General features: G+C 42.9%; 1 protein-coding gene across 5 annotated transcripts in view; it reads left to right on the top strand.

Moving 5' to 3' along the window:
* how (protein held out wings) overlaps nt 1-26,807 on the top strand; it is a 211,095-nt gene that overhangs the window by 126,585 nt on the left and 57,703 nt on the right. For all 5 annotated transcript variants that reach the window (XM_071694858.1, XM_071694855.1, XM_071694859.1 and 2 more), the window contains exon 2: nt 12,189-12,322. In XM_071694858.1, the coding sequence (XP_071550959.1) occupies nt 12,189-12,322 (134 nt within the window). The remainder of the gene's footprint in view (nt 1-12,188; nt 12,323-26,807) is intronic.

Below are 26,807 nucleotides of genomic sequence, written 5' to 3'. Positions count from 1 at the left end.
GTTGTAGATGGTATTTTTATGCCACATACCTCGGTAATTACTAGTTAACTTTTAACCTTTGCGGACATTTTTTGGTGTTTAGATTGTCATTGCCTCAGAGCAAGTGGCATTTGGTTCGGTTGGTCTAGCGCATCTCTTTTATCGGGATCGTGTGACATAATGTAATGCCTTTGTTCCCTGCAATTCTCAATGATAATGGATTGGTTATTCAGAGAAATTTGTTATGTAACGAATTCTGTTACCGTGCCGGATCGGTACCGGTATCCCAATGGCTTGTAATTTGTATGGGAGTAAAAAAAAAAACTATGTGCAGTTTGGACGAGTTCGTATATTCATTTTAAGATTTGACCGAAGAAAAATGATCTTATGAACTTTTTATTTATTTATCATTATAATTATTATTATTATTATTATTATTAGTAGTAGTAGTAGTAGTAGTATTTTGTAGTAGTAGTAGCAGTACACCATCTTTTGGCATCTTTATTGGGACGTATCTACCTACAGTCGAGGATGCACTCCAAGGAGTAACAGGGAAATGATGGACTTCTTTGGAGCGAGAGGTTCCTCGACGAGACTTGTCCTTTCTGTTTACGTGGTGATGAGAGGGCCTTGCCGAAGGTGACTTGTCGCTCGCGGGGGACATGTGTCTGGTGCTATATGAAATTCGCATTCAAATCTTGGCTGCTTAAGAATGCTGTTTAGAATGTTCATGTGCGTGTTGATAGAATAAATACTACCCACACTTGTAGATGTTAAGCGCATTTTGATTTTAAAACACTTCGTTATAAAAAGCCTCTTTTTAGAAGGCTGGCATCGGTTGGGATATTGGAAGTAAGAAAATGAATCACCACTTATTTTCTAAAACCTGTTTGGAGTAATGATTATCACCTGCCCAGAGGGGAAAAATGTAATAGAAATCCACATAGTAATATGTTCAACAGAAAATTAGTGGCTTTTGCAATGGTATCAGTCGATCTCGTTGCACGAGGTAGATGCCAGATGTTTAGGATACGTCATAGATGGTTTGGGATGGTAGGAACTATCCTTTCAGTCATAATCTACAGATGTTCTGGTGCCATAATCACTCTTGAAATTTAATATCTAGTAAGCCATAGTGATAAAGTTGCCTTTATTCCCCCCCCCCCCCCTCAGTTAACCTATTATATGCCTGAAATGGACCGTTAAACCCAATGTTTATAGGAATACCCTCATTTAGAGAAGTTAGAAATTGTGAGTAATAGTGTGATTAAGACTGAAAGAGGTACGTCAGTGGTTTGTGAGGTTAATTTGCTTGGCCGCACACGTTCCTCAAGGATAAGGTTCAAGTCGGTGGCACTTAGTTATAATCGCGGAAAAAACGTCACCGATCAGGACGCTCTGCTAACTACTTAAGCTATTATTTAACGTCTATTTAAGGAAGTTCAAGGTTTTTATTTGATTTGTAATTCGGATTTCGTGTTATACTCTGAATTCGGCGTACGTGTACAAACCCTAAGTAATAAACAGGGTTCCTATGTACTTTTTTTTTCTTTTTTGAATATACGGGAAGAAATGATCATGATGTGTGAATGATCATGATGTGTGAATGGTTGGGATGAGTGAGACTTTTCGAGTGAGTGACGAGTGAAAGCAAGGCCGTGCTCACTCATCTAGTAAAGTGAGGCCGTTTGGTGATGGCTTGAACGCACCTGACTTCACCCTTGAAGACGCCATCTTCCTCCTGATGGATTGTCATTATTTATTTTTCTTGCATTTTATGCACGTAATCTGTAATCCTGCGCTGTTATTTTTAACTCGTGAACTTAGCGAATAGATTATACAATTTATTGAACATGGACGTTTCGAAATTTGAATACACTTGGCATTGAAGTTAAACATTAGAGATTAAAAACATTGATAAAGTGTGAAGAGAGAGTAATTGGCAGTTAAGAACAACATTCGTAGGTTTTGATTACCAAGGTTTATTATGCTTCAGACTGTGTTACTGATGTTGCTGGCGGTGTCTTGCTTAACCTCATGATCCCCCACGGTCCCTCACAGCCACTCATAACTAGCTACGCACGAGGTTTCCTCACACAGGCCACTGTATTACCCAGATTTTCCGATATGCCGCTTGTCCTGTAGGACATACTATACAAAATCCACGTTCCCTCTACGCACAACACCAGTCTGCTTATATCCATACCAATATCCCTCATGTAAGGTAAGGTATATATAGATTGTACTCATTCATATCAAGTATCAAAGTATGCACATCTATTTTTCTGCCAACACGTACTTAAATGTCGATTCCATTTACACCTTTCTCTTCCCCAAAGTCTCTTCAGCCATACGCACACACACACACACACTCCGCCGACACCCTTATATACATACCCCTTCCCACTTGTACCAACATAACCTACATTCACTCGACCCCATACAGAATTTTTAAGCCAGTCACGCACAGTGGTGGGATAGTCTACCTTTATCTCGCGTCTCTCTCTCTCTCTCTCTCTCTCTCTCTCTCTCTCTCTCTCTCTCTCTCTCTCTCTCTCTCTCTCTCTCTCTCTCTCTCTCTCTCCCACACACACACACACACTTCGCTCTGCCCACATGTAAACTTCACTGCGCCTACCTCACTCGCTAAAGTTTGCCCACACACTCCTCCCACACCTCTCTTACTCCACCCAAGGTTTGACATTTAAAAGGATTTTTTTTTTCAGTTAAAATTACTCTCTTGCAATCTTATCCAAGGCATATTAATTGGTTTGTCTGGTATGTTACATATGCATGAATTTGTCCTTTAGATTATGATAGTGTTTTCTGAAGTGATTGTCGGTAATGACTGTGGACAGCGTAAAATACAACGGACACTGAAAGATTCCTCTGGTTTAAGGAAGTCTTCAAGCACCTGGAGCTAAGATCCCCCCTTATTTTTAATAACTAGTCTGCACTGATGGGTCAGACGTTATTTTGCCGACTAGTTTACTTTTGACTTTATCTTCCCTTACGCCTCCTTTTTTTTTTTTTTTATCATTATTTGAGATAGGCTATGGTCTGGAAGCCCATAGCGATGGGTATGATTTAACCCAATACTTTTCATGAATTTCAAGATGGCAGCGGGTATGAGTGAGGCCACCAACACTGCCTAGGCTTCAAAATTATGATACAAGTCCGCCAGCACTTCGCCTAGGCTTCAAGATGGCGTCGAGTATGATTCACTGCAACATTTTCTTAGGCTTCAAGAAGATGGCGTCGGGTGGAAGCTCTCACGCAACCCTGCCTGACTTTATGTGCAATTAAGAATTGATCATCTCGCTCATCATATTGATAGAGTGATGTTTTAATCGCTCATCAGACTGATATATGAATAGACATGTATGAAAAAAGATTAGGAAATTTTGATGAGTACGCTAATAGGAAGGGAATATAGGAAGTTAGCGAGTCGGGTAAATTGTCGAGTACGCTAACAAGATGGAAGTAAAGGAAATTAGCGAGTCGGGCAAATTGTCTGTATAACCCACCGTTGCTGACTAGTCGGCAAAGTAACCTTTCCATTTATTTTCAAGCTTTTGAAGAAGTTTCCAAGTCATCAGCAAACATTTCTTAATTGGCTTATATTCTTATATTTCCATTAGGGCATTTGTCTTACAGATTTTCTCGTATGGTGCAGTGGTTGAAAGAAATCATTTCTGCCACGGTTGGATGTATTGTAACTTATTAATAGTCATTCGCGTTCTTGCACGCAAAAGACAAGTTCTTGGATTTCTTGTTTGCATGTTTTTATTTTCAGTAGACTGTGACATTTTCCAACAGACTTTATCTCTCTCTTTTGTTGCATCAGTTGAAAAATCTTGCTTGCAAAAGGCGCTACTTGGATTTCCGGGAATTGGAATATTTCCAATTTGCTTGAGATAGAACCTCTGGGCTGTAGTGATTAAGATGACTCTTTATTCTGTCCAAAGAGCAGTTAGAACTTCATGAAAACTATTCTGACTTGCATGAAAAGAAAAAAAAAATTATATATATATATATATATATATATATATATATATATATATATATATATATATATATATATATATATGTCTGGTTCTTTCGTTTAGAATTGTAAAGCTTGTAAATTGTAAAATTGTAAACAGGGCAGCGGTAATAGTAGTAGATGGATGGAACAAGCTGTCAGGTGAGGCCATAAGCGGGAAGAAGTTGAGGATTTGGTGTGTATAATGTCACGCTACCATTACTAAGGGGTCGTACCGTTGTGTTCAAGATGTTAGCAATGATGTGTTGCGTTAAATAGAATTTCGAGACAATTTTTTTTACTGATGATAACTGGCAGTGCAAAGATGATTTCCACAAAGTATTAATCAAACACAGGTAATTTGTAGAGTATGGTGATTGCCATTTGTGTATGCGTATATTGTTTACGCCTACTAATATTTATCCTTGAAAAATTAATGTTAACTCACTAGTAACAAAAAATCACATAGCTGATCAAAAACATTATCATACCAGAGATAGTAATCGTAACGATACATGATTACCTTACTCTGCCGTTTGTAAATGCGTCATGTATGAGAAATACACATTTGAGATGATTTTCCAGTACTTGTTTATGTACTAGAGAAATGGTAGGACATAAACTTTTATTGTGAAGTGATCTTTAATCTCTCTCTCTCTCTGTGGCAGGGAGGGTTTTATAAAGCTGTTCTCCCGTGTTTGGACCGTTGGTAACCACTGGTATTTATTGCCCAGACTCTCTTGCTACTAGTTTTTAACCTTTCGATAATTCGAATGTGATTTGCATGTGAAGAAACATTAGATTATAGGCTACTTATTAGAGGTCTTAAACATGCCGTCTGGGTTTAGTTTTCAATATTGTTATAAGGACTGTAATGAAGCCTAGTCTTCATTATATTAGATGCGAACTCCGGTATTAAATGGAATATTATTTTCCCAAGAGTTAGTTATCTCCTTTTTAAAAAGGGATGTAAAGAGAAATGGTGAAGGTATACCATGCTTAGAAGTAGGCATTCCATATAATAATTATTCTCGGTAGATTTTACAGTACTTGATTTTAGCAGTGCAGCTGGGATCAGTATTTATAATGAACAAGGGATCGGTGGGAGTTAACATGAACAAAGTTCTTTGGGATAAAGCTGGGGATGTAGTTGTGATTGGGGAGGGGGTTATCGCCCCCCTTGACACCACCACACCCCGCCTCTGGCTACGCCATTGTGGCAAAAGGATAGAAAAAAAAAAAAAAGAAACTCGTCCCACCTACATCTAACTCCCACACTCGCCGTGTTTGCTCTTTCACTCTGCGTACAACTTTCACTCACTCCCACACACACACACACTTTCGTGTTAACTCAGTCCACATCTACACTTCTACACTGTCATGCACACTTCGCTTACTCTAGCTTGCCAACAGTCACCCGTGGTTTGCTGTCGGGGTCTTGTCTTTAACCCCGCAGGGGGGAGCGGTGCTTGCTTGCCGCCGGACGCAATCGGTTGGGACCCGTTGTCTGAAGCGATAATTGATGATGCATTCAACCTAATGCTGCCCACACAGTCGACCCATTCGTGCTGATGCATTGTATTTTGAGCTCTCTTGAATTAGTCATCCACAGGCTTTCACCGTTATGTTCGTTCGTCTTTTGTGTGTATATTGAAGTTGATGCAAGTCCCGCCTGTATATCATGATCCAGTGCTTTAGAAAGCCATCTTATCATTAGACAGATTTTACACCGTATTATTATACCCATTTGATTGCCGGAAAGAATTTATATATTTTTTTTGCCCAAGGGCAAAAAGTTTCATTGTATTTTGTAATTTGTTTCCCACGTCCACGTCCTAACAGATTGTGACTATTGTAATTCGTAGATTCAGTTTTTGATCCTTGAGACCTACCGAAAGGTAATTGATTTCAATAGAAATTTCTCACCCAGGAAGTAACAGATTCAATTGAGCATTGATACCATTGGTTTTGCGTTTGACATTTACCTTGAAATTCTCTCTATATGGAATATATCAGCTGAGATAAGCGTGCTGCGTCGCTACTCTACAAAATACGAATAGGGGATTTAATTTTCAACCGAAGAGAATCGTTCAGATCAATAGATTTATGTTCCCTAGACTCTTTGTTTCGATTTTGCGAAAATTAACGCATATTCGACACTTATTAACCGAAAGAAGAATGTTTTGACGGAAACGTGTTCAGACTGTCTTAAATGGATCCGTGACGCGCCCCGAACCTATGATGGTAGTGGCCCCATTGCGTCTGTATAAGAATTGCCACCACCCAGACCTTGAGTTGAATCGCAAATATTGGCCTCTCGCCCAACCTTCCTGTAGAGGAGGTGGTTCCTCCCTGATTTATTACCTTCCTTAATTGTTTACTCTGTTAAGAGTCGAGAGTTTAAGGGAGTTCTTTATATGGTATGTGAGATACAGGGTTACAGAGCTAAAAACAGAATGCAGGACACAGTCATTATTGTATTACGGGAGAGAAGAGCAAAAGGTCAAGGAATACTTGGGTCATCTCGGATAACCTTAGTGTAAGCGAGCACAACAAAGCTGTTTGTTGTTTCTTAAGAGCAGAGTAGGATGGATTTTGCGAATTACCAAAACGAGTTATTTTCGTCAGCCACCTATGAAAACTGGGTGACATTGCGCTGGTGTAAAGTGCGCAGATATTTAGGTAGAACCTTCATTGAATCGTGTCAGAAATGACAGAGTATTAAAATCACTCACACGTCCTTCTCCGCTGGGCGTTGACGGAAGACCTATATATCGTATGGAAGATCCTGAAAGTTCTGGTCGGTTTCCAGTCTCCACACACATACACACACAAAAAAAAACAATTGCTTGACAGATATGGAAGGCTACGAAACCACCAGAAGTTATGTAAAGATCCCATAAGTATAATGAAACCAGTTTGGTCGAGACTTCCTCGACCAAAAAGTTACGCGAGGCTTTGTAAACAAAAGATACTCAATAGTAGCCTCCGACATGGCGAACCTGCCGGGCGATCGAGTAGAAAGAAGTCTTGTAGTGATGCCGTGGATGAATGTCTTCCAAAGTATTCCCGGTTAGTCTCGGACGGAGCTCAGCAGGTGCGGGTGACCAGGCAAGGGCCTACGTGAGGCAGGGCAGAAAGCGTGGGACGTTGGAGGATAGGGAACTCCTCCCATAGTTTACCGACCTCCTGCCCGTATATGGTGCCGCTGCAACCCACGCCGACTAGATTATAATTACGTTTTATGCATTTGTTTGTAGACGTGCAGACATGCGTGGATGTCCGTTGGTGTGTGTGTGTGTGTGTGTGTGTACATGAACATTTGTGTTTTACGTACGTAGAGGGTTCGAGGCTGTTATTCGCAGATAATAAAAGCTTTCGTTCATTTTTCCTCCGTTTTTCACTGATTAGGAAACTTCGAAGTCTCGAACTACGCTTGAAGGGAGATCTTTAAGTCTGTTGTTCTCGTCAAAATGGGAACGCCGTGATGTCACAGACAGTGTTCGTAATTCTGGACACGTCATGGCGTCGTTGACGGTGGCTGTGGTTCTGGGAACGTCTTGGCGTCGTTTACTCTTGCCCCCGGTTCTGGGAACGTCACGGTGTCGTGTGGCTGTGGGACGAGAGGAGACGAAAGTTTTATTTTTGTCACTCGTCTTTGACTAAAGACCTTCGTACTGATCTCAGCGCCACAGACAGATGCTGACTCTCTCTCTCTCTCTCTCTCTCTCTCTCTCTCTCTCTCTCTCTCTCTCTCTCTCTCTCTCTCTCTCTCTCTCTCTCTCTCTCTCTCTCTCTCTCTCATTTTTTCATCATTGGCAGAAATAAGGGTAACTGCTAGTCCGCACTGCCGGCCGCTATGGAGCCCAAATGTTTCCAGATACATATAGTAGTAGTAGCAGTAATAGGCTACCGTGGTGTGGTTATCGTTGCAACCCCCTGAACTCCGCGGGCGCAGCCTGTGTTCAAATCAGCGAGAGGCGGCGGACAAGAAGATTGTTGTATGGCGTTACAACATGATGTTCGACATTTTTTTTTCTATCATTATATTCACTCGGTGATTAATTTTTGACATTTTTTTTCTATCATTATATTCACTCGGTGATTAATTTTTAACATTTTTTTTCTATCATTCTATTCACTCGGTGATTAATTTCCCCGCATTATCTACAGTTTATGACAAGAAAGGCCAGGTCTTAAGACCCATCCTAACATTTTCTTTTTAAATGTGTTGTATCCGTGACCTCTTCAGTGCCACCTATTTTGTCGGGTTTTATTTGCGATAATACCCGCATACTGCAGAGGTGTGTATACATGTATGGGGTTAGAATGATTGGCCGTCTACAACCGAATGTCATTAATCCCCTTCCATCCCCCTTCACGCACAGCACGGAGCTGCGGTGTTCATTTGTAGTCCAATTTGTAGCGTTAGAGTCATGATGGTCGGCTTCTGGTTGAGGCAATTATTACCTCCTGTACATTACTACCTCTGCCAACCTCTGAACTTCACCGCCAGGGTGAGGAAGGGGTTCGAACAGCTAAACTATACCACCGCCACCACAAGCCCTCCGACACTGCCTTTTTCTAGTACCTATACTTTGTCACCACCGGTAGCACTCCAACACTGCCTCTCTCTCTCTCTCTCTCTCTCTCTCTCTCTCTCTCTCTCTCTCTCTCTCTCTCTCTCTCTCTCTCCAACAGCTGATTTTTTACTCCCATCACCTGCCATCGAGCTCTACTTCTCTCCAACAGCAGCACCACCACCGCCACAGCGTCTCACATTTACCTTTGCCAAACACTGGACCGCCATCAACATTGTTAAGCGCATGTGAAAGTGCGCATTGTACTGTCATGCTCTTAATAGCTCAAGGTCCCTCCTTTTACTCAGCTGGTTGCTTTCCTGAGGTAGTGTGTTTCTAGGCTCCCTGCTGAGACGAAGTAGCCTCACCCTCTCACGACAAGTAACCTGCTTGAGGTAGTCTTTCCCACCTATGCTGGGGTACAGTAGCCCTTCCGCCCCCCTTTCCTCCAACAGCTTAAATTGGATTCAAGACAGCCACCTCCAGCTCAAAGCTGCATGCACCACGATTTCAACATTCATGGCGGAGATTCACGTATCCCACATCTGCAAGAAAGCCTTCGGTGGTTTTTTGTTTGTTCCTCCTGGCATTATTGTGTTTATACGCATTTTCCTTTGACATTACTCTCCTCGTTTATTTAAGTAGCTTGGCAGCCTTGTTTACCTCATTGCTTGCTTGCCTTCCTCCCTGCCTGCTGCTTGCTCGCTTTTTTTTTTTTTTTTTTTTTTTTTTTTTTTTTTGCCTCGACTGTGTATACCTCATTATTCAAAGTCGGTTGACATTTTGCTGAAGAGTTCAGACGGACGAATCTCTGCATTTCTCCCGCCTTCTCCTCCTCCAACGGCGCTCTAATGTTCTTATGAAGACTTCCTTCCTTAAAGAACTTCTTGGTGTCTGAAAAAGACTTGCGTTTTGGAAAGACTTCCTCTTCCCTGCGTCTCAAACCGAGACTTCCTTGCCCTTACAAAGACTTCTTTTGCGTCTGAAAAAGAAATTCTTCGCGTCTTAAAAAAAATCGTCTTAGAAAGACTTCCGTGTGTGTTTAATCTTTCCCTCCCCAGTGCTGTGTGTGTGTGTGTGTGTGTGTGTGTGTGTGTGTGTGTGTGTGTGTGTGGTGAGCGCGAGGGAAAAAGTGAATCTCCCTCTTTCGACGCATAGCTGACTGCCGCCTTAGGAATAATAAAGTTAACTCGAAAAAACTCGTGTGTGACCAGAAGAGGGAGTGGGGGTGTGTGGAGGGGGAATCTTGGCAGGTTACTGTACCTTTCCCCAAGGTGTATCTGGTCTGTAGCCATAGTGATTGTTAAGACAGAGGGTTGTGTGTGTGTGTGTGTGTGTGTGTGTGTGTGTATATATATATATATATATATATATATATATATATATATATATATATATATATATATAAAGTGTGAATCATATTAGCAAGGTTAAATGCATTGAATCTGATGTTGGAAAGTAATTTAGATTTTTTTTTTTCATTTGAATACGATATTGATAGATTCGCAGGACCGAATAGAATTGACTTATCTGACATTTATAGATTTTTCAGATCTGTATAGAATTGCCTCGAGTGAAAGTTCGAAGTGAGTTTTGAAGGCCAAATTGAGTTGGAACGAATTGGATGCTTCGAAGCAAAAAATGAATCATTTTGAAACCGACGCTTTGATCGTATTTTCAGTATGATGACCTAAAGATAAACGGGAATAGTGAATTAGGGCTCAACACGCCCTGGGTTGTGTTTCAGGTGTTTGGCCCGGGAGTGAGTGTGAAGTAAGGGGGGAGGTCTTAAAAGTCTAGCGCCCCCGTGGGGAGGATTGGAGGGGGAGAGAAGACCAGGTGTTGCTTTTGTTCTCAGGAAGTTGAAAGACAAACTCGTGTGTTGTAACTTTCCCCCTAGAAGGACGTTGTTCAAATCTTTAAAAACTGCCAATCGTTATGAAGCCTTGGAAAACAAAAACTGCCGGCTGTCCCCACATGGCAAACTCCCGGTCACATAACGTTCGACTGACGGCCGTCGTTAAGGCAATTAAACTGCCGGGATGTATATGCTGCCGATCTACGTAAAACTCACAGCTTCATTGGGCCAGCCTGCAGGTACAGATTAACGCAGCCTGTAACGGCGTTATTGGGTCTCGTAATGCTGGGAATAACGCTGACTAACCCCCAAATGGACCACAGTGACCCAGAGGGGATGACATGAGTATCCTGGTGGTGGAAGCAAGAACGAACTCAGGACCTCAAAGTAAACAAGTAAATTGTACAGCGGGCTCGAGGAGACGTGATGCCGAGGACATTATGGGCCAGGTCGAATCTCAGCCGAGTTACGTCTGCTGTTACTGCGGCAGCTGAGTTGAGTTCTGTTGCTGAACCAGCCCATCTGCTGTTGAGATGTTGTTCCTTCTCCTCCTCCTCCTCCTCCTCCTCTTCCTCTGCTTCTTCTACTTCGAGCTGGTTGGATTGTCGACGACCCCCCCCCCAGTGCACGGAAGACCTGGAGACACAGTGAGACGCACATTCCTGTGGGTTGGGACCTTGTGAATTAGCTCCATCTTGAGCCGCCGGGAGTTTATACAGTAGAGCGATGCAAGGCAGGTTGAGGCGAACCAGATGGAACTGGTATCCCAGAACCACCTGCCTGCCTCCTCTCTCTCTCTCTCTCTCTCTCTCTCTCTCTCTCTCTCTCTCTCTCTCTCTCTCTCTCTCTCTCTCTCTCTCTCTCTCTCACACACACACACACACACACACACACACACACACACACAGTGTGTGTGGCCACCTCGTACCTAGTGCTCTGTAATTTTCCAAGTACCAAACACTTGTGACATCTGGATTCAGTACCTAGCACTCTGGGGTCACCTAGTACTTTCTGGGGTCACCTAGTACCCACCCAGCTGCGCTTTCTCGACTACGCTTTCTGTTAGTATGTCTTCCATCTTGACATCTTTTTTTCACGTTCTTCATTTTTCCTACTTTTTTTCTCCTCAAGGTTCCAAGGGAGCTTTGCATAGCTTCCCTCTCCTCCCTCCCCCTTTCCACACACACACAAACACACACGCACATTTCTGTATTATATGAGTGGGGGATGACAGGAATAAAACATCTGAGGACACACACACACACACACACACACACACACACACACACACAGACCAGGTGGGTGGATGGTGTTTGAGCATCTCATTACTTGCTCAAGTCCGAACTGCTGCTGTATAGTGGGGTCTGAGGCCCACACAGCCTTCGTTGGGCACCTTAGATTTGTACCCCTTGTCCTTCACCCAAAAGTAACTTTGCATTTCATATAATTTGTTTTATATTTTGCATTTACTTATAATTCTTGATTCTTTGATTATATATAAGTCATATGTGGGGATCGACTTAGACTTTGTGATTTCAGATTATTCCGGGAGGTTGTTAGTCCCATGAACCATCTGAGATGGTGTTTTGAATGTTTAATGTGACTATTATTTACGTGTCAGAAAATCCCTTGATGTTATTGCACATGTAAAAACCATATAGATTATGATTTGTGTGTGTGTGTGTATCCGCGCATGTGTGTTGTAATAGACTAACTGGTGTCCACTCTTCTCTCCACACCCTTGCAGAGATAAACAAGGTGCGGGCTAACCTGTTCCACATCAATGGAGGACAGAAGGAGCCTCTCTCCCTGCCGGAACCCATCGGAGCCCCCGTGACTCTCTCAGACAAGGTCTACGTTCCAGTCAAGGATCACCCAGAGGTGAGTCGATGATCGAGTTGGTCTCCCTCTTTTCAAGTCTCCATTTGACGCATTCCCTTGTTGGAGTCAGAGGCCCTCCAACACAGACCACAACAGATCATTACAGAACAGGACAGACAACTACATCATACCCCCACAGAACATAACAGACTACCAGCATCCACGTCTACACACCGTGCGCTGGCATTTCCCCCCCTCACAGCAGCAGTCCACATGACAGCACAAAACCACACACCTGCCTCATGGCCGCAACCCGGCCTCCCGTCCATCCATACATTTGTACGTCCAACACCCACACTTTTCCTCCTCCACAAATACACAACCTCGTCACAGCACACAGACACCCACCCACACACACACACTAATACAGCTTCACAGGTACCTCAGCACCAGTCCACCTGTTTACCTTGAATCATCCTTGTTGACACTTTTACCCCATTCGCTTCCCAGACATACACGAGTCACACTTTCTCGTTCGCGTTCTAGACGCCGCCCATCTTATCCAACATGGCAAACATCGATTCAGGTCTGTTACACCTGACACACTGAAAACACAGAAACGCCTGTTCTTCAGCTTTTGTACTCGCCTTACCAAGAAAACGAAATGCACCACCATCACACTTCTTGGATCTTTGGGGGGGTACCGCGCGATGGGCTTGGCTGACTCCCTGAGCGCTGCGGTTGAGGAGGCCCTTGGGGAGGGGGGGGGGAGGCGTCCCGGGGGAGGATGAATAGAAGCAGCTGCGTATATTGGTCTTTTCTGAATTCTTGTCGTATTTTCATAGTGCACTCCAGTGGTCTTTGTGGTCTCTGGCGGTGTGTGTGTGTGTGTGGGTGGGTGGGGGGGGGAGGGGTTCCTAAGAGACGTGCTTGAGAAACAGAATTTCAATTCATGATGTAAGAGAATCGTTGTCGAAAACGAGTCAAATATTGCTCTGGTAAATGTAGATTTCTAATAGTGTTCCTAGAGAGACAATAATCCATGAGACGGATTTCGATTGTTGAATGAATTTGATCGCCTGAAGATTTGGCTACGCATCTCGTCCTAGCGTCGTTTTTTGTCGGCTAGGTTAGGTTATCACAACCCTAACTTAAGCTGATCCAGTCTAACCTCGCCTAGAAGAACGTTTGGAGTTCGGGCGAAACTTCAGATAATCCAAAAAAAATGGGACTATGAAAGAATATCAGGCATAAAGTCAACCTAGATTAATAAGATTGAAAGATAAATCCAGGAGAATACAAAAGCAAGCTGTGTGGTACATAGACTTGAGAAACGAGAGCTTACGAGAGCAGTCTTCACGACTTCAGCTTGGTTAGAAAAGAGACGGTTAAGAGGTGATTTCATACAAGAGGCTTTGATAGTCTCAATCGAAGCAGTTACTCATGGTTAGATTTGCCTAATTTTACTTTGTAATGTATACCAAAACTCGTGGTCAAACGTTTTTCTTCGAATGAGGCTAAGGTTTTTTTTTTCTCTCTCCGAGAGGATTGTTAACATATGGAATAACTTCCATAAAAGAGTGGTTGAAAGAAACAAGGCTATTCTTAATAAACTTGTCCGTGACAGGTTTTTTAAGAATAGCCTTGTCAAAAACTTTGACATCCACGGCAGATTATTTGCGTCTCATTAGTCACATGATAAAGATTACAGGTGTTTCTCCATGACTCATCCGATTGCATTTCCTACCACGCACTAAATCTTGTGTGTTTCTCATTTCTCATCCTGTCGCAGTTAACTATTTTTTTTTGTATCACTTTATATTCATAAATCAATTTCAAGAAAATATAAACTTGGGCTGAATTCTGGCTTGGAGCAGGGAGTCGGGCCTTAGAATTCTGGCCTGGATCAAGGCTTTTATGCGACCGATACGCTACAAAGAAACTGTCTTTCATCCTCTTCCGTTGTCATTTTGCTAAATAATATTCCGTATCTTGGGAGATCATGAAATGATTTATTATCTTATTAATGTTGATAATGCTAATGAGCAGTTTGTTGATTACAGAGGTTGAAAATTGGGTCATTGTTGTATAATTACATTTTACGTACTTGAGTTTATGGTCAACTGATTTTCTGTACCTTTTATATATATATATATATATATATATATATATATATATATATATATATATATATATATATATATATATATACACTTCCGACAAGTTCGCCACGCTCTGAATAAAACGTACACACGGATGAAGGGCGTGCACACGCAGCTGATGTAATAGTGCACACACACAAAAATTGAAACGAACAGCGGAGTTCTAGGATCATCTGTTGGATCCTGAAAAAAGAATAGATTGTCCTTGAATTAGCGTTTCGTCTGTTTCGACCGAGAGACTTGAAAGATAATGGTCCCATGAATTATCCTTGTAAGATTTATAATTTTATCACATCTTTTGTAGACACGTGTATTAGTCATTGTGATTCCAGAAAACAAATAATGCAAACATTGTATATGTAAAGATTAGCCAAACATTGTATATGTAAAGATTAACCTAGTTATAGCTTAATGAAAAAAGGTAAGATGTATCTATAAAGATTAGCGCAGAAAAAAGGGAAAAAATTGTTGCATATGGTCTCAAATGGAAATGGTCTGAATTTATTTTGCCTTGCAGTGTGTGTGCGAACCCTGGAACTGTTTAATATGCGCCTGCAAGTATGGTGGGGAAGGGGCGAGGCTAAGGTGTTCAAGGCGATGCTTGTGTTATAAGCGCGCCTTCGAAAGTGTGTGCGTGTTAGTTAAGGTTAGGTTAGGTACTTGTATGAGCAATTTCGCCTTATGGGCTCTTCTGTTTAGGCCAGCGATTGTAGATTTTCAAAAGGCTGCTCTGCCATCATCGCTGAAGTTGGCTACGATGACCTGTTGACCTATATTTCCATTTTCTCTTGGTCAACACTGATCGGTTGAAAGTCGTTAGGAAATGCCTCTGTGACGCAATCGAAGATCTCCTGGTACAAGTGTTGGAAATCCTTGGCGAAATATGATAGTTTAGTCCTGTTTCATCCCGCCGTATACATGTCGACAGTACCACAGCGTAGGCAAGGCGTCATAGACAGTCGACAGACTTGAGTGTACAGAATTTATTTACCATACCACATGATTAAGCGTAGGCAAGCCCTCTCGGCCACACACAACAAACGAGCGTTTTGACGGTATAAATTCAGAGCATGGACTCCCTTGTCTCGCTTATGATAAATACGTATTAATATTCGTTCTCTGAACTCGAGTTGCCTTTGGCCTTGTGAAGTACCTTGAGACGTGATGAATTCAGATATATGACGTAGGAAGATCTTTCGGCGCACTTTTATGAAGAGCGAGCGTTCCATCGTGGCTGTTTGGGATTGTATGGGGGAAGATCACGTTACAGTCACCCGGTTAGGATATGATGAAGTATCATGGGCGACATTGATATACCCGTAGGGCTCGGTGAAGAGGCGCCTTGCCCTTTGTTGATAGGAGCCCACCCGCCCGATCGTAGGTGGTGGTAGAGTCCACGGCTGAGGAGAGTACTTAACCTACAGCGTGGCGCGTACTGTACCTAGCGCTTAACAGAGCGTCCGTAGGGCGTCGAGATGTTTGTAATGTCTGTGGGGAATATTTTTTTTTCTTTCTTTTAATGTTGATCAGTAATCATTGTCTTGAGGGTCTTCCAGTATGTGAATTATACCGTCTGTGCTGCCAGGAGTAGGTAAGGTGCTCAGTCGTTTAAATTTGTTTCGATTTTCGTACTCCCGGTTGTGAATATATATGTGCATTACATCGCGTGAGACAGCGACAAAGTATAATAATTACCTTCGCGGTGATATCGCTTACCATAAAGGGGGTCGAAGTTGGTAAGCGATAATATTCTAGCCTTTGGAGAAAAAAATGATTTGAAGTTATCATCGATTTTCGTTTCCATCCTGGTTAGCCCATCCTGGTTAGCAAAATCCAGCAGCTGTTGTTCTGTTCTGCTAGCTCAGTGAAGGGACGCTAAACATATGCAATACAACGTTATTTACATTTCTCTTCCGTGTGAGGGTGACCCGAGGGGTGATGTGTTAAGTATGAGATTTATCGTTGGATGGCGTATGATTCGTAGATCACGGGTGGATGTGAGGATGTCCCGTGGGCAACAGGCAGATCCTGATTGCCTTGATAGTGAATAATGTCCTTGTTTATTATTGATTAATTAATTAAATATATAGGTAGAAGATAGATAGACAACAATCCAAGCTGAGTCTCAGCGGTGAGGTTAGGAAGCAGGGCTTCCGCCTCTACATGGTAGGTAGATGGGTGTGAAAGTTACCACAGCAGCCAACCAACCCTCCGCGAGCCTCGGTGTCGATTACCATACTGCTGCATCACCCGCTCCCCAGCCTCGTTGTTACTGGACGTGTTCCTGGCGTGATGACAGGTGTAATTGTGGTCTACCAACACACACACACACACACGAGTGTGCCATCTTGACTTTAAAGCGGGGCGGGAGCATTATGTGAACTTGCCAGGAAGATGGAGGAGCCGTAAAACTTGGCCCTCTGTTCTTCGTATATTATCTTTTTTTTTTTTTTTTCCCTCATTCGGTCACTGGAACGCAACCCATATTCTCGAGGTCCGTTCCGGAAACATAAGAAAAATGTCAGAAATATGTGGATGTGTGTACCGTGAAGTTATTGAACACAGTATCAAGAATACACACACACACACACACACACACACACACACACACACACACACACACACACACACACGGCAACCTACACAAGCCGGTACGACAAGGATTTAAAGGAGAATGATCCTGCCTTTGACATTAGCTCCACCAATGAGAAGATACAGAAACCGCCGAGGAAGGGAAAAAATTGCAAGTTATTTATAGACTTTACGAATGGAGGCTTTAGACAAAATGGCGGAGCCCGCAAAGGGGATTGATTCTTGCCAGAAATACAAGAATGCTATCTGATGAGCCATTTATGTTTGAGAAATGTAATACTTTTGGCTAAACAAAAACGAGTTAGACAGATTGATGACGTAGCAGTCTTGGGTATTCAGCAGAGAACAACAAAGGAGCCCGGGAAATATAGCTTCTGACGAATCGCAGGTTCTATCGTACGTTTTCTGTGACCGAATTCAACAAAATTAACTTCTATTTATTTAGGAAATATAAAGCTTAACACTAAGGAAAGTTAACCTTTTCAAGTGAGTCAACTTGGCTAAAATGATTTAGTTAGATTTTTCCGTCATTATATATATATATATTTTGTGATTTGTCGAATAGTTATATTTTATTTCGTGCAAGAAGACTTGATTTTATATTTTCCAAGGACACTTCTGTTTAATAGTAATGGATGATGGATCGTAATCTTACCCATATTCATTGAGGGCTGTGGTTCTTAGCTTGCTTGAGTCGCTTAGTCCCTTCAGTTTGCGGACTTGCGTCAAGAAATGTTTAACCATAATTTACGTTGAACGTACGTAACGTAGATATGCTTAAAATATATTGCTCAGCACTCAGTAAGGCAGATGTTTATTCACAACCCTTTATAGTTAAAGATTGGAACCTCGAGGAGTAACACCACGTACCATTTGGATAGCTCTCGTTCACTTCTTGGGGGGCTGGCTTCCAGGTAGCCGCACGTTTGCGGCACAGAAACCGGGGTGGGTGGTTTCCTCCGCACTTTTCCTTGGTAGCGAGAGTCACTTTCACGGTAACGTCACGTTTGGCAGCGGGAGGTATGGTGCGTGACGCGGGGGTTGGCAACACTGTCGGCACAGTTTATTCGGCCGCCCACGACGCTCACTGCGGATGGATGTCCAACCTGACGTAACTATGTAAAGATGTATATCTTTCATTGTTAGCGGATCAACACATCGAGAGAAATGGCGGGTTTTTTTCTCAGACTTCAAAACTTATATTTATTTGCGATTTTGAAGATTCTGTCGGGCATTGTCTCCCACTATACGCCAGAAACCTATTGGCATGACAGACCTATGTAAACACATCGTTGTGTTCCCCATAGAGAAATTCTGGAACTTGGAAACATACCACTTGAAGTACCTGGTATTGCATATTTTAATTGCTTCTTAGTCCTATGGGATCGTGACTTCTATCAGTGTGACTTTATTAAAGAACAATGCTGAGGTCTGGTCTCGGAACAGGATAAGAATCGAAGCAAAGTTTTGATTATTTTTTCTCAGAAATTGGCCAGCGCCTTTCACACAAATTCTTTACAAACGTTTAAACGTCTCATTTAAATCCATCTTGAAACGGTGTTATATGGGACAGGAGAGCTCTCAATATTTAAGCTCCCAACATCGACTCTGCATTGATTTAGCGAAGCCTAGGTCTTCCGTTCGGCTGTCGTTGGCGACAGCGCCACCTGCTGCTGCAGACGACTTATCTGTTGCCGATCCCTTTACCACTTTCCTCCTCGTGTTTCTTGGGCTTCCTGATATTTTCTCCAGTGTTGATGAGGGTGGAGGTGTTGGTGGTTAGGACGGTGATCCACTCGCAGTTTCATAATCGTCATTCCTCATTAAAGGAGAAAGCTAGCGCGCTCAACTTCAATTGAAGTCACCCTTACTCTTTTTCGTTGGATTTCTCTTGGTTATTTGTCATCTTTTCGGCAGCTACCCGCAGGCCTTCCCAGACCAGCCATATCTGTTTTATGGTTTGACCATATTTATATTAACTTTTAGAGATCAGAGCACGCCCCTTCAGATTTGATGGTCTAACCTCTGGCCTGACTCTTCAAGGGGTTTACAGGTCAGTTTTACTTGCGGCCGTGATAGCAGTGTTTTAGGCTGGACAGGTGTTGTCCCGTTTGAGTTCACTGCAAAGCCTTGTCCGTAGCTGGAGGCAGAACCGCCAAGGAGGTGCTGCAATAGCAACCAGATGTTGTTGTTATGGCTGTGTTCCTGCGTAGCCACCCACTTTCGCCAGTCATTGGCGCACGTCATGAATAGACAGCGAGAAAATATTTACGTTTGCAAATGATATCTTCTTTGTGTGTGTGTGTGTGTATATATATATATATATATATATATATATATATATATATATATATATATATATATATATATATACAGAGCCTTTGTTATCCTTGTGGGTAGGAGAGAAAGAATATTACCCACGTATCTTATGCGTGCGGTAGAAGGTAAGTAGGTGGGGGGGGGGGATTGGGTAGTCATCTTTTTTTAATCAGTTTCTAAAAGTAGAAAAAGAGGAGGGAGCAAAGCTAGGATTTTTCCTCGAAGGCTCTGCTCCTGAAGCTACCTCGCAAAGGTGGAATTATTGTGTGTGTGTGTGTGTGTGTGTGTATATATATATATATATATATATATATATATATATATATATATATATATATATATATATAAAGTAGGTCACAGTGATGCGCGTGATCTAGTATTTGTGGTAACCACGTGGAAAAGTGGAGCACGGTAAGTCCGAGTGCTTTTTCGTGTATGATCACATCTCCGTTGACGATGTGGTTTTACAGGAAAGTGCACTCGGGTTTTTTGTGCTTCGCTTTTCCTCGAGACTATCGGCATATATATATATATATATATATATATATATATATATATAGAGAGAGAGAGAGAGAGAGAGAGAGAGAGAGAGAGAGAGAGAGAGAGAGAGAGAATTTACCAGTATTTACAAGACTGCTTAAAGACGCCAATCGCGTATCGCTCACTGCCGGAAGATCCGGAGCATGTGTGGGATGAGGAAATTATTGTTTGTGGACTGAATGCCAGGACCCAATGTGTCACGGGTGAGGCAGGGAAAAGACAGCGACACGGGCTAAAGGAGTGTAACTTGATAGCCGCGGAAACTTTTGGCTATGCGCAGCCGTCACTAACTGTACTGACACCCATGCATTACTGAGAGAGAGAGAGAGAGAGAGAGAGAGAGAGAGAGAGAGAGAGAGAGAGAGAGAGAGATCCTCAATCTATGGAATAACTTCAATTGTCAGTTTTCTACTTGCTATTTTGCAAAAAGATTTTCAGTCATTGCCAGTAACAGTTGTTGGTAATTACAAGTGTCCATAAGAATGTGAGACTGGGCCGACATAGTATTATATTTCGACTTCACTAAGTTCACAGAAAAATATGGAGCATGCGATGCTGATGGGTTTTGAGATAATTTTGTAAGAGTAATGAGATTGTATGTGGTTGAGATGATGGTCCTTCAGTATATTGTGTATCGTGTAGAGCGGCTCTTCTTAGGTCAACCCTCTCCCCCTACCACCCTGTATCGACCCCGGAGCAGACGGTCACGTCTCCGTCATGCACGCACGCGGCGCGACCGCAGCTTAATCGCTCACGTACGCCTCTTCCACGGTTCGTCCGCAACTTACACTCTTACTTTCGCGTTATGAACGCGACGACCGCAGGCAGACTTGATCGCTTACTTTCGCGTCTGGCACGCCGGTTTATACGGCCGCAACTCGACCCTTGAGGATCGGATCGGGTTGTTGTGGCTACTATGAGGCCTTGGCCTCCAACAGCCCAAAGGGGCTATCTGTAGACGACCTCAGAAATTATCTAAGGTTAAGGTATGCACTTGGTTAGGAATTTGGGAGGGGGAACAGAAAAAGATTTGTTGGGAATCATGGAAAAAAACGTAAAGTTTGGCGAGGCATATTCTTTAACTTCGATGTATGTAACCTCGATCTCCGGGACCTTTGCTTGCAGGTGGGATGGAGTGCGTTCTTCAGTCTTCAGTTGCGTAAGTGTGGTGTGATATTTTTATAATTACCACAGAACCAGTTTCTGTGAAATAGTTACCCAGGACCTTTCTAAAGGCTGCGCTATTTCCAGCACAAGGAAAATGTTGACTTCTTTGGAATGAGTTCACTTTGAGGCTGTAACAACCTCGCCAAAGGTGACTTTTCACTTGATGTTTAACTTGAGCAGGCGGAGTCCACCAACACAGTTGATTATATATATATATATATATATATATATATATATATATATATATATATATATATATATATATATATATATATATATATCGTATAAGAAGACAACTCCACCACATCCTTTTTTGACACATTCGAGATTACTGATTAGTTTAAGAAAAGCACAGACCATTTCTTTTGCGTAATTTCCTGCGCACAACTGTACTAGCTTTGATCTCAACCGTACGACCTCTGATTATTATTACTACTTGATCTATGACCTGACCCTTATGGGTAAGGTCAAGCCGTCACACGCAGCAGTCGTTCCCTACAGGTCAAGGGGCAAGTGTCTGAGGTTGACTGCGTGAAAAATCATTCACATTTATCAGTTTTCTTTATATTAATGTTACATAACATTTACATCATCGCACTCTTCACTGTACCATTTTGAGGTGCGGTATTTGCTCTCCGTATTATGAATGGGGTCCCATTTTATTTTCTCTGGAGAATAGAATCTTTGAACTAGAACTTGGTGTTATGTGTCTTGAGATTGTTTATCGTAGAACCGTTATTAAAGTTTATTTCCATAGCTATGTCTACAAATATGTGTATATGAACGTTCACTCGTGTATAGCTACGTCTATTTCTTTATGTGGATTTCATAAGGCCATCGTCCAACGTGCCGTCTATGAATGTGTAAACTCCTCTTGTACCTCATAAATACACGAAGCCCGTCTTCCTACGCCCTATATTTTAATATATTAAACGCATCTTTCCTTAGCGCATTTACTATAGTTTTAAGAAGCCTATGTCCCCCGCACTCTATAGTTTCAGTCTTGAATCTTCGGAGGAGGTAGGTGGTGGAGGTGGCAGCCGTGTTCACAAACAAGGGGGTCACTGTGACAAGCAGGCAAATGTTGGGTGGGAGGCGGGAGGCTGGTTGTCACTCCTCCCTAGCCCCTCCCCCTTGCGTTACCGGCTCATCCTCGCCAGAGACAGAAGCCCCTCACATGTACCCGGACTTGATGCTGTCCTTGTTCATGTATCACCTATCAGTAGCTTATGGCTCCTGACTGGATGCAACCGGCCGTGTGAGGAAACCCAGAACTTTAAGACTTGAAATAAGTTTAACTGAATTTTTCAACTGATGTACGGACTGTCCGGCGGAGTCGTTCCGTGGGGGTGGCTGGGGAATGGTTGACCCCCCCGCGCGCTGTGCTGCCGCTTGGCTATGCCCAGGGTGATGCCATATGTCCACATATTTACCCTCCACACACACATATACACACTTGCCTACCTTCTGCTTCACGGCTAGGTCAGGAGAGGCAGAGTCAGCATGACAGAGGTGATCTTGTAAATGTTTATCCAAAACTGAAGGGTCTGTGTGATGCGTGTAATTTCCAGGAGCTTATGCAACAGGTGGTGTCCTCAGTAGCCGGCTTCTTTCACTTCATTACCCCCAACAGGTTATGACACCACCAGTACCCATACCATGCCACTCTCAAACCCCTCCCATGCACTTACCTTCATCCTAATCGATATTTATTGTAGTACTTATGCTTCCACTACAAGGCTCCGTCGGGACGTGCTGTTGGTCTCGTTGTTAAAACTTGAACGCTAACGTTCTATAAATTGACCGAGGTTGACGGTAGCTCGGCGATGATGGCCGAGTCTTCGAGGCCGGTCGGTCGGTCGCCTCCCCCCTCTACCCCCCAGTTCCCACCCGCCAGTGGGCTTGACGCGCTTGGGTACCGGGTATATCACGTCTCATTTCACAAAACACTCATTATGCGTATTCAGCAAGTGCCTCCGTGTAGGTGGGTGGGTTTAATTCATGCTCATTGTTAACAGTGAACATTCTGTTAGGTGGCGGTGTATAAGAGGTGGTTTGTAGTGGTGATGGCCGGGCATGCGGCTGATGTCCTAGGAGAGCGGCCCCCTGCTAGGGTGGGAGGAGTGGTGGCATTTGCGTGTGGGTGTTGTACACTGGACTGGTCATGGGTTTGTCTTGGTGTTGGCGGCGCAGCTCCAGCATCCAGGTCCGACTCTCTCCCGGAGCCTGTTCTATCCTGCCTGCCCTTACTGGAATATCGGCCCCTGAATAAATTATTTTTTTTAAAGGTGTATAAAGCCATGAATTATGTCGGCCAGGTGAGCAAGAGGCAGCCGGTTGCAGGAGTGCTTGCAGCATCAGGGAGTGCTCGTCACAAGCTGTCTCCAGGGGTGGAAGAACCAGTTTTGTTTTGTTTTTATAGCCATTGGGCTGTCTTTTTGTCATATTTTCCACTATATGATTTAGTACTATCTCCGTTATTTGCTCAGATTTGGTTTATATTCAGTTAATAGCGTTCTTTAGGATATACTTAGCAAACTGACGAAATAATCGGCATTAGGCTTCGTTGAACATACCTCAAAACAGTAGATAACAGTGAAGGATTAGAATACTGTCAACCAATTGTATTTGATCCACTTTTCTTTGGTGGCAATACCATGGATTGTTCATTGTTTTTCTGCGAAAACAGTCACTCGACAGAAGACCAAAGGTCCCCCGACTGGACGTTACCAGTATATTTTGCACGGGAACCAATACCTTGTAAACTCCAGACAGCTATCATTCAGTGTAGTGTGGTCCAAGGGCGTAGAGAAAATTAGGAGCCGCTGCCTAACGAAATACGTTCGAATTATGTATTTGAATTGGCGTTTTATTAAGAGTGATCAGTCATTCAGAGAAGCTGCTCGTGCTCTTTTTTTTTTTCTTTTTGATAATTTATGACAGCAAATGACACGGCATAAAGATGTTTCATCATTACACACACACACACACACACACACACACACACACGCACAAACACAGAGTAGACGCGTTACCGGACTCTCCTACGTCACACTGTGAGCGAAAAAGTCTTTGGCAGGACTGTATTTTTCGGGAGTAAAGTCTTATATCGAAAGAACTGCTCATTCCTAAGGAGTCCATGATATCCCTGCGACTTGGACTAATGTAGCCTTGGAGCTGCAGGAGCTCCCGAAAAGAGGGATCGGGGTCATATATATATATATATATATATATATATATATATATATATATATATATGATCATATATACTAGAGGTGGTGATCGGACTTCCGTGCAAATGGTAGTACTAACGAGGCTGTATCGTGGTTAGCAGAGGGAAAGGGGTGCAGTCTCGTGGACGACCTTCATGCTTAATAGGAGTCCATCATTTCCATGTTCCTGCTCGGCGTGTGGCATTGAAGTTGCCGGATCCCCCCCACCAAAAAGAAAAAAAAAGTGGTCCTGGGTTTTACATAATAATTCAACAGACGTCAGACATATACTTTTGTAACCAGTATATTAAGTGTCGAGTTTGAAATACCTATTATTGCAAGGCTTTGAAGCAAAAACCATATTAATTAATTTTCATGACATTTTAACATGTCATTATCTTGATATTGCCTAAGTCGACATGTTGTTATGCCATGATGTATTTACATAATGTTTGTCGCTGAAAATGCCTTACTAAGGGCTTTATTTACTTTTTGGGGGAAAAAAATTTATCATCCAGAGTAAAAAAAAGGAAAAAAATTTTTCAGTTCTTGTTATCCAAAGGTATAAATAATATTTTGTATGCACATTTTCTGTTGGCAACGCAAAGAAAATATCATCAGAAAGTGAAAAAAAAAACGAAAATATGATTGTGATCATGAATTTACAGGTCTTGCAGAGCAAATCAGTTCAATGAAACAGTTGAATCTAGGAAGCTCGATGGCCCTGATCATGAATTTACAAGACGCGGAGAAAATCAGCTTCGTAAAGCAGTTGAAGCTAGTGTAGCTCGATGGCTCTGATCTTGCAGAGAAAATCAGCTTCGTAAAACAGGTGAAGCTAGCCTAGCTTCGGTAACTGGGATATGGATAAGGCCAAGTTTAAGTGGCTGAGTTAAAGGGGATGGATATGACAAAGTGTGGAAGGGACTGGATATGGCACGGTAGGAGGGCTGGGTATGGTAGAATGTAAGGGGTTGGGCATCACAAGAAAAGTGGCGAGCGGCGAAGCGTCAGCTCGGACCCCGCTTCGTCCCGCCCAACACAGCACTGACTACACTTGCTCCTGTCATTGTGCAGTTGACAGCTATTACATCATGGGGTGTGTGTGTGTGCTTGTGGTGTATCTTTGTCTGTGTACTGTATTTACAGTACGCTTGTGTAACGTGTTTAAGGGGAGAGTTTTTTACACGTTGCCGAACTCATAACCTTTCATGTATACAGTACTGTTTCATCTTCACACCCACATACACTATATATATATATATATATATATATATATATATATATATATATATATATATATATATATATATATATATATATACTGCTTTTTCTGTATAGGACCATGATCATCAGAGGCTGCCCCCTCCCCGAGACACGGGTGGACTGTGTTTTAAACCGCATAGCTTTTTAAGTCCATAAGTCTTTCACATTTCGTAAGGTCGAACGCGGTGCGAGTGGGCGGGAGATGACGTATTAACGTTGGAGGCGGCGGCAGCATACCGTGGGCGTGAGTGGTCCCAGGGCTGTATAAGGTGTTGGTGGTGTTCCAGGCGACGCCTGTGATTCAGCCACGACCTGGCCCTCAGGGCGGGGCTGTGTCGGGAATGGTCGCCGTGTTACAAGGGCCTGTGTGGGCCGCTGCTGCTGGAGATGACGACGGAGGGCGGAGGCCCCAGCACCTGGCCTGGGTGGTGGCCAGAGGCAGTGCAGGATGTTTTTAAAAGGCCTCCTCCTCCTGGAGGCCATTAAGGGGTGTAGAGGACATTTAAGGACTTGTTCCACGCCCTTCTCACTGGCCGGGTAGGATCCGGCATAACATACTTACGCAACTCTTGAACTCATTAATTAAACTGTGTTGTTGCTTCTCGATTATGAGGGTAATGAGTGAGGCGTTGCAGAGGACTCTCATGGTATCTCGTAGTGGTTTAGTGTGTAGTATTAAACAAACAAGGGAATGTGTGGTGGGTTGTGGTTACGGGCAGCAGTTTACACCTCCCTGGCATTAGCTAGGTCTGGCTTATCAAAGGTCTCACTCTTTCAGAGTAAGAAACGGGTCGGCGGGTCATATAGGATTGAATTCAGGGTGGGTGACCTTGTCATATGGATATATATTATTTTTATTTCTGCAGAAAATGGTGTTTGATGATTTTGTAAGTCGGGGGCGCACGCAAACAAAGATGCCGCCAAGTTAAATCACGAAAAGGTCAAGACGGGTCGGGGATAAGATTTCGTGAGTCCAAAACTTTGGGTCTACTTTTGAAAAAAAAAAAAGCTTTCTAGTTTTCAAGCCGAAGTTATACGGTCATTAACGTCATCAAGATTGAAATTGGAGTTATTTTTTTAATGAATGAGCTGGTGGGAAAATTTTGCGTGATTGGTGGCTCTCGAAGAAAACGACTCTTTGTGAACTCGCTGAGGTAACAAGATGTGTGCCTGTGAGGCAACAGCAGGCGCTAATATGGGGAGAGGCGCTTCAGTGCATTTAACGCAAGCGATGTCATCCGACCACAGCGCACAACGGCTAATCCCACGGAAGGAGTGGAATCATTT

This window comes from Panulirus ornatus, chromosome 57 (genome assembly GCF_036320965.1).
Source record: "Panulirus ornatus isolate Po-2019 chromosome 57, ASM3632096v1, whole genome shotgun sequence".
Classification (NCBI taxonomy): Eukaryota; Metazoa; Arthropoda; class Malacostraca; order Decapoda; family Palinuridae; genus Panulirus; species Panulirus ornatus.
The sequence above is the reverse complement of the archived record's forward strand: the minus strand, read 5'-3'. Positions and strand labels throughout refer to the sequence as shown.